This window comes from Doryrhamphus excisus, linkage group LG1 (assembly GCF_037039965.1).
Source record: "Doryrhamphus excisus strain RoL-2023G ecotype Guam linkage group LG1, RoL_Dexc_Guam_v1.1, whole genome shotgun sequence".
NCBI lineage: Eukaryota > Metazoa > Chordata > Actinopteri > Syngnathiformes > Syngnathidae > Doryrhamphus > Doryrhamphus excisus.
In genome coordinates this window covers 8,104,020-8,113,547 of record NC_136357.1, presented here as the reverse complement: position 1 = coordinate 8,113,547, position 9,528 = coordinate 8,104,020, and the positions used below count along the sequence as shown (strand labels likewise).

Genomic DNA, 9,528 nt, shown 5'->3' with positions numbered 1-9,528 from the left:
GAATAAAGTTAAACTAAACGCAGTTTTGCATATTTTAGCATGCCTTTTCTTATGGTGCGGTACCCTTACATTTTTTTTGCTTTCTTTCAGTGGCACTAAAAAGGAATATCTAAGGCACAAAGGAAAGTGTTTCGACTGGCGCATGGCAAAGATGACAGTAAGTGTAACCTCCTCTCTGTAGTTTCTCAGTGAAGCCATCAAAATTATGAGCTGCACTTCATGGAATATGATCAACTGCAGTTGTAACATTTTAAATGTCTCTATCATAGTCTAGTTTTCATTTAAGACAACCTTGAAATTAATTAAGCATTAATTGTTATATTTTCATTTTGTCCCCCACAAACATTGTGAATCAATTCAAATTGAGTCTTACAAAAAATATTGCCTGTGTGTTAAATCTAGCCACCCAATGGCCTCCTGGGAGTCATGGCTAATTACAAGTGATATTTTTCTTCTGCTCGGCACTGCACCACCTCTATCATAATCAATGAGCCTTGTAACACTCATTTAAGGCATAATTGGATTTGTATGTGTCCGAGGTAGATTGGAGCTGACATGAAAGGATTGTTTAGAGTCATTGGCAGCTTTCATTGAAGCCGAACTGGGTCAGCCAGTTACACTCATATTCTCATTCAGATGATGGGAGTGATGAAATAATTGATTGGAAATGAGCAACGTTGGCCAACCATGACTAAAGTTGTTAACCAAGATATAACTAAGAGTTTAAAGTACACAAAAAACAAAACAGAGTGTTTTGTTTAAAAAAAAAAAGAAGACACAATAGAAAAAACAAGGTGCATACTATTTGTTATTGTCCACTAGCTTTATTATTATGAACTCATCGACTGCCAGACATTTTCAAAGAAGAGAGCTCCATACTGCCATAATTTTGGGGCATTTTTGCTGACAAGACCCACAGAACAAAGAGTTTTAGCACTACATAAACATTGAAGCCATGTGAAGAGTTTTTTCCAAGCACATCCAAATGCAGCAATACTTTCACAGTCAGTTATGCTACTGAGTGATAACAATATCAACTTCCTGTTTTTCTTTGTCTTTCTCTTTATTTAGACCACATATACACGTAATAAAAATGTTGCTGTGGTGTTCAGAGTGTCCCTGAATCCACCTCAATGGCAATGAGGAAGCGTCTTTCAGAGGCTTAAAAAAATATTAATCAATGACAATACAACTGAACACATAATGCAGTTTTTTAAATGAAACTTCTTATCTTTAAGGATGAAAAACATCCAGACATACTTTGCCCTGTGTGAAATGGGAATTTCTCATTTGGAAGAAATCTAAAATCAGACTTTGCATCGTCTGGATGGATGTCTTCTAACACCCTCAACAAATACACACTATCAGATTGTACCTTTTTCTTTAACTGTTCCATGTTGACTTCTTCTTCATCTTCTAAATCGTGTTCAACCTTAGTGGTTCCACTAATATACTATGTCAGTCATTTAGGCATATATGGTATTTTATGGTTGGAGAACAGCCAGAACAGAAAGTGAATTTCATTCATATCCTGTCTGTTTCTGCTTTAATGTATCGCTGCTGTTGTGACAAAAGATGTATTCCCTGTTTTATGAGCCCTGAAAATGAGATGTATTTAAGGAGCTGTTGACAAGTACAAATCTCCCTAGTAGATATTAAAGTGCTTGTGATCACATTGATCTGTAAAATTATAGCAGGTGAGGCAGGGTAGGCTCTATACAGGCTCTTGGATAATACGTCGGCCAATGTGCACTCTTAGGAATATAAATTGATTTTAACAATCTGTTTATCTTAACCGGCATCAGGACTGGTGTGTCTCTCGCAAACATCATGTATCATCAGCTGCTGATTATTAGAAAACACCTTTTTAATGTAAACACAGTAATACAATCTCTTGACGCTCTGATGTCCCTTTGAAAAGAAATGTACTTGATAGATTAAATACGTATTTACTGTATGTTTTCATCTTTGTGCTTTGTGTGTTTAATAGTTTTATTGAAGATGATGAATATCAGTGTGATAAATGATATTCTTGTCCTGTCCTCTATTTTCCAATTCTGCTTGTGTGTGTGGTGTTTGGGTGGTCCAGTAATCATACATTTAAGGTCATGTTGCACAGTAGCTTATTGGTTTGTTGGAACGTTTTGGAAGGTTGGAGGGTTCATTGATATTGATAATACCTTTTTAAAGATTTCATTCTTCCAGAAAGCAATATCAGTGTTTGTTTGTACTCATTTAGTTGTGATTGCAAGGATGTGTGTTTCTCAGTATGAAGCTACGAAAATGTGCGATGGATTAACATTTCTCTCTCAAAGCAACATGCAAGACGGATGGCGTATTTGCATGTCTCGCATCTCCAGGTTTTTAATTATGAGATGAATTTTCAATTCAACATGTCAAACGTAATTGCTTTCAAAATGGGAGATTTGCCAAAATGTCCCAAAAGAGCTAATCGAGGGCAGCGAATCCTGATGAGCTTGTTTGATCATGTGAGCCTGCACGGCTGCATATTTTTTCTGTGTGTGCGTGTATGTGTAGTAGTATGTGTACGTATGTGCTTATAGTGTGCATTTACACATTGCTTGCATGATGTGTTATTCACAGTAGGCACTTTATCTGTCATTAAGACACACACAGGGTTGCAATGCTGCCATCCAAGATTTCAGCTGTGTTCGATGCTCAGGGAAACATTGCAAGCATCATGACTGCATTGACTGCATTGAGATATAATTGCATGTGTGTCTTTTGTTATGAGTATTACAATTAGACCAGTTTTAGAAGTGTTTCCCTGGCTTGTGGATGGCTTCAGTGTTGCATGTGTGTGTTCACAGAAGTTTGACTTTCACACATCTCTGCTGGAATGAGGTTGAATCAAAAGCTGGTCCAAATTATCAGAAGCAGTGTGCCATATCCTCTTATGTACAGCAAAAAAAAAGTCTTTTATATTCAAATATTTCTGCGATTGGCTAGAGACTAGTCCAGGGTGTGCCCTGCCTCTTGCCCGAAGCCAGCTGGGATAGGCTACAGCTTCCCCATGACCCTAATGAGGACAAGGTATGGAAAATGGAAAAGGGGGTTTAAATGGCTGTGGGATGGTATTTAAAAATGTAATTTTTTAATGTTATGTCTGAAAATAAGTGTGTATGACATGAATCAAACATATTTTATTCATTGATTTATTTCATTTTTTCAAATTTTGCAATTTGCAGAATGTACAAAAATATGTACAGTAAGGGTCTCTTGAAAGCAATATCTATAGAAGTAATCATCCCTTTAATTGTGAGTACTGGAAACCTGTACTTAAAAAAAAAAAAATTGTCCATCAGCCACAATCCTTATATGAAATGAACACATGTTTTTTTCTTTCTCTTTTCTGTGCATTATAACAAGAGAAAAGTACGTCTTTGGGATGTACCTATTTTGACTACGAAGCCCTAAAAAAACCTTTAACAAAGTTGTATCTTTTGATACATGCTGTGATCATACACTGAAGATAACGTAATATTTTACAGAATCTTGCTATATTTTGATGATTTAAAACTTCTTTACTAAGTCATTGATTTCACATACTAGACCAAGAGCTAACGCCATTTCCATCAACATCAGCAGAATAGAATGAGCGAAAACACTTATAATGTCCACTCTCATTGGTGTGGCTACGTCTTCCAGCACAAGACTTATGCTCCAGTCCTCAGGTAAAAAATGCAGACTCGAAACTAGTCTCTTGTTGAGTCCTCTTAGCCAAATTGAGAGCTAGGTATCCGCTCTTCTTCTTCTGTTCTATCTGTGAGTGTCGCTGAGACGAGTGGCTTACTACTATGTGTTTCACATAATAATTGTGATTGATGGGCAAAATTCCAAAATAGCTCAGTTTTCCTTTACGTTATTTGTTTTCAACTTTTGGTTAAAGAAAAGATATACATAAGGCAATTGAAAGGCCATTGTGACTGTGTAAAGAAATATAGAGTATTTGTACATATTGGGAGTTTTTCATTTCTCCAACACAAAAAACATGCCAGATTTTCTAATCCCGCAACTCATGTCACAGTAAATAAATTGCCGCAATTGCTTTGAAGATTGGGAGGTGGTCATTTGTAAATGTCACTGTGTCACAAATGGCTAAGGGAATGGGAATATGTGTGTTCTCTCAACATGGTGGTTAAGTCCCATTGAGACAGTGGTGCTGTCACGCTGCAGAGGTCTCCCGCAAAGATCACTCCATTAGCAAAAGGCTGCTCTCCACATGTCGGCACGTGAACAAAGACCTGGTTTCATATGACACCGTAGGGGGGATGCCAGCCGCCATAAATCAGGTGCTAGTAAACATGAGCTGACGTGCACAAGTCAAAGTAATGGGCAGCTGCTTTTAGTGTCATTTTGTTTCAATGTACACACCCAATATAGCTTTATTCCAATTATTTGCTTGGGTTTAATTTTTGTAGTGTCTGACTGGTATCAAGTACAATGGTACCTTGGTTTTTGTATGGCCCAGTTTTCGTAGGATCCATACACTGTCTTGATTTATTGTATGGACAAACAGTGCCAAAACAAAGCATGTATGCGTTGGGACACTATAGACAGATACTGACCAGGGATTCCATCATTCATCTTTGTTATACACATATTTATTATACATTATACGTGTACATTTTCTTGAGAGTGCACAAAAAAAAACCCACCAACCATCTCACCAATCAGTGTCTTCAATAAAGGTAAAAGTGATGTTAAATGTTTATTTATAAGATTTTTGCATTGTTTTCTGCATGTACAACTATAATTCTCTCTAAATTATATTTCTGTGTGTCTGGATTGGATATACATTATTTCCTAAGAAGATTACTTTGATATTTGTGCATTACCTTTTGGAACAGATTCGTGCCGAAAACCGAGGTTCCACTTCAGGTTCCTCCTGCTGCCACAGTGACATCATCACATTGATTCTTGCAATATCCATCACATACACAGTACAAGTGACTCATATTTCCCAGTGTGGTTACATGATAATCAAGTCAATGATCCCCCATGGGCCTTGGTATAAGTTACCAGGGCTAGACTACATCCCTTCTGTTCTGATATCACCCTTTTTGTTTTCATTACAGGCGCTTTTTCAACACGTGTGATCATCTATTCCGGCTCGAGGAGCCACTTGGCCCTTTTGCAAGTGACTAAGCACCTCACCTAATTAGGATGGTGACAGATTGTCATTTGCACGTACTGTACGTAGGCCGTGAGTCGATGGGAGGTGGAAGCATATAGTGGCACCTGTGGGGCCTGTTTTTTTATAGCATCGATCCAAAGGTACAGTCCCATCAGAGGTTTTGAGATCGTTTTATGGAGTTAAAATCATGCCAAAACCTCATAAACACAAAATATGTTTTACTCAAACACAATGATTCACAAACAAAAATGACTATCATGAAAAACAGCGCGTATCTGTGTGGAACTGCAAGGCGGAAGATTAGCAGTAAGATTGTGATAACAGTCATGTGGCTTTTGTACATATTTTTTGTACACTTGAAGGAATTACTACTGCAACCACACATTATCGGTAGGGTAAAACTAACCTGCCTCACAACGTTCTACACACCAGCTTATGTTTCCTATTAGTGGGTGAATAATCCAACGCTTGGTGAATTCTGCTTTAATAAAATTTTATTCTGCTGTAATAAAATATTGAAATGAAATGAAAAATGAAACATGTTCCTTTTTGTATGTGTAAAACATGCTGTATTTGTTATGAAGCAGGATGTATTTGTTTGATTGGTATGTTTTTTATTTGCAAAACAAAAAGCATTAGTTTGTGAATTATGTTTTTGTATTTGCAAACCACACTACGTAGGATCTGCATCTATCGGTCTCGGCTCTCTAATAGTCTTTTGATTAAGTGGTAACTAACAGTATCATCTCTCAGAGTGATTGTTGCCAAGACTACTACCCAACTCAATATCACCCATCCTCATTTACATTGTTATTAATGCAAAAAGATCTCAGCAGTAATTTGCATCTCTGCTATGTGGATGCTGATCGATGCTTCATTGTGTCACTTATGGTTGCACTTAATCCCCTTTGCCAACATTTCTTTTCTTTTTTTCATAACATACATTCTTGGGTAATGTACATCCAAACAAAATTATTGTACTCTATTTCTATCGGCCATATTGACTGAGAGCAGTTGATTGACAGGAAGACTCCCAGAAAGCTTCTGCTCTAAGTAATTGCTTGAGGTCAGCAGCCAGAACCCGAGTAAACCTCCACATCTCATATCTGCTCTCTGGCTTCTGCTTTTTTTCCTCAGAGAGTGAGCCAGTGATGTGTTTCTGTTCAACAGCACACTAGCAGATATAGCCCTTTTTCCTTGCAATCAAATCCCCAAACTAAACTCAATACTTGCTTGGATTTAACATCACTGCCTGACATCTAATATCTCTATAGACTGACAGATACCAAGCATGCCTCTGTGTACAACATATCAGGACACTAGGATTTTGTGGCCAAAAAGATAATCACAATTGTTTTGATCAATATTAAAATTAAGGTCATTAGTCACACTTATTTTAGGGAAAACATTTGTTTTAAAGGAGACCTATCATGCTCATTTCCGGCCCTTTGTATTGAGTGGTGATCTCCTATAGAGCAGGTATGGAGCCTGTTTTTTTTTATAAGTTATTATAATTATCTAAATTATCGTGGCAACCAAAATCATGATTGTGAGTCAAATTTGGGGTAGCTCTGCAACATATTGTGTAAATATATCAATAATAGAATGCCTTATTTTTTTTATAGTCAGATCTGGTTGTTTGCTTTAATCCAAAGTTGACTGATGGTCAAATGCGTTTTGTTTTTTTTTTATTTTGAAAAGCAGCGCTATGGGGTATAAAAACAACAGCCTTACCTTAACAGCCTTATCATACATACTGATACAACATGTTGGTTGTTGTCATATGATATGTAAGAAGCGGCTAACAAGTTGCACTTCATTTTCTGGCATCATCTGTAACCTTTAAAAAATGCGTCCACTGTATTCAAGCAAAAAGGGCATGCAAGAAAAACCTTAGTATAAATACTGCAAAACATTATTTTAAAGCCTTTTAGAGTATTATTTTTCATAATAACCATTAAAGCATGGCAACCTGAGTGCTGGGGAATGTTGATTTCACATGGCGCTCAAGACCTTGCAGTGAAGATGAATGTATCGTCATTGTGTCCCACTAATTATCCCGGCAGCTTCCATCAAGAAGCAAGCAGAGCTGTGAGCTGTTTGTTCAAGGTTGTTGTCTAATGTTCGCTGTGGTCTTGAAACCTGTAGGAAAGCTGCCGCATGTGTTGTGAAATGACCTGTTGCTTAGGAACCAGTGTGACTCCTTGCATGCGTAAGAACAGGCTTTGTTAAATTTGTGTAATACAAATTCTTCTATTGTGTATATTTTTTTCCATGGGTTAGAACTTTCAAATGTATAATCTACTGTATGTCAAATGGAGGCCAAAATTAATGTTTTGTCTGCAGTACAAACAACAAATGATAATGCCATTCTGTTACGCCATTGTGTTACATGTAGTCAACAATTGTTATTTCCTTGTGCCAGACATTTAAGAGAAATATATGAGCTGTTGTGCGAAAACATATTTTCAAGTAACTGCAAATGGTGATGGATGGCGAGGTGTCATAAGATGACACCCACATGTTTATAAATGAAAATGAGCTTCATTGGTTACATTATGACTCAAAAACATTGTCCTAATAGTTTTTCATTGTGGTTTTATTATTCTCTTTAAATATTTTCTCACTAAGCGTCTACTTCATTATTACATGTACATATGATTTTGATGCCCTGATAGATGCATAACGTTGGAAGTGGATTACAAATGCGAATATTGAAAGGGCTTTTATTTCTATAGCACTAAGTCATGTTTTTTCCCCAAGGATGCATATGAAGTAGGACACTAATTGTCTCTAATAAAATGCAGACATGAAAAATCTGTCCTTGATTGGTGAAAAGGACATGCATGCTGTCCTTCCATCGCACCTTGTTTGGCACCCCCGCTGAGAGTGAAAGTGCTCAAATGAATATGGCAGAGGCAGTTGCCATCAGTGGGGGCAGTATCAGAAGAGCTGCAGCACTTCAAATGGAATGTGAGGTTTTCAAGCCATACAGTCATAAATATTTCATCTGCCAGCAGCTTTGAGAAGACAAGAGGGGGCAGGCCAGCCAGGCACCGACCCACCGCTTCTGGGCTTCTAACAACAAACCAGATCTCTGAGACATAAGGTACAAATGGGGGAAGGGCTCTTGAAATGCCAGGCAACAAAAATGTTTTGTTTACAAAAAATGAACAAATAACTGTTAATAAAAGCCAACCTTTTGCTTTCAGCTGAGTGCTACATTCTACATGCAATCATAAAGACAATTGCTGTGCACCATTCTCTAATAAAGGCCGTCGGAGTAGATTTGGCAAATAGATTACAGGTGGTGCACAGCCTCAATGTTTATTAATACAAAAAGTGCTGCTTCTGAAAGGACTATTTGTTCCCAACACATGACCGCCATGCCATTTGTCCTTACAACGTCTTACAAACTACCTATTTTTAGTACAATGCGGTGATATTTGTTGAAATGCTGCAGGTGTGTCCTCTGATAGATACATGTAAACCACCAAAGTGCACAGCTGCAAAAAGCATCTCAGATCTTGTGTCATAACCACTCTTTATTCTTCATTCATAAGCTGAAAGAGAAACATGAGCACGTGCCGATGTAAAACCTTCCTGTCATGCAACGCTGTTGCTCTTCCCGTAAGCGGATGGTTGAGCTTTGAAGAAGAAAGACTGCAAATTTAATGACTTATTTCTTTCCTGGCAGTGCTGTTCCTCTGGGTTCAGAATATGTATGGAAGTTAATTCATTGTGACATTTGTTGTTACGCTAAACAGGCTGCGACAAAAGATGGCAGCTTGTACAGCTTAACAACTGATCTCCATCAGTCTCTGATTGTGGATTCGAGATCTCAAGCCTAAATTCTGCTAACTCAGAAAGATTGAATTCACCTGAGTCACAAGATAAAAAAATCATTGTGGAATTTATTTTCAATTCATGCTACTTTGGGGGGGGCAGTGATCCACTAGAACCAGCAGATGTAGCTGTGCTGAAAAATGCTCTCTGGTGCATTTGGCAGGCCACATAAAAGGTACAGGAGTGCCATAGTTTATTACTTAAACACATTCAGTTATGTTTATGTAATGGATGCCAACAGAAATGGCTGAGCAAGAACACCTCACACCCTGACTCCTTAAATGGCCTCGCTAGACGACAAGCTGACAGCTCAGGCTTTCATTGCAATGTCTGGTACTCTCAACCCTCTCTGTAGACTGTGGTTTAAGCCCTGGGAATGTGCAGGAATGGACAAGACGGGTTACGTTTATTAATATGAATTAATATTTTCTTATTTGGTGGATGTGGGCAGTATGTGTCATTTCATAAAGTCCGTGCAGTAAGATGGGTAACACATCCACCCTTTAACACCCAAGTTAACTTGG

The 9,528-nt window shown here is 37.8% G+C and overlaps 1 protein-coding gene across 3 annotated transcripts in view; it reads left to right on the top strand.

Moving 5' to 3' along the window:
* Positions 1–9,528, top strand: part of ccdc33 (coiled-coil domain containing 33) — a 38,056-nt gene that overhangs the window by 2,388 nt on the left and 26,140 nt on the right. For all 3 annotated transcript variants that reach the window (XM_078789302.1, XM_078789299.1, XM_078789298.1), the window contains exon 2: positions 91–157. In XM_078789302.1, coding sequence (XP_078645428.1) covers positions 91–157 — 67 coding nt within the window. The remainder of the gene's footprint in view (positions 1–90; positions 158–9,528) is intronic.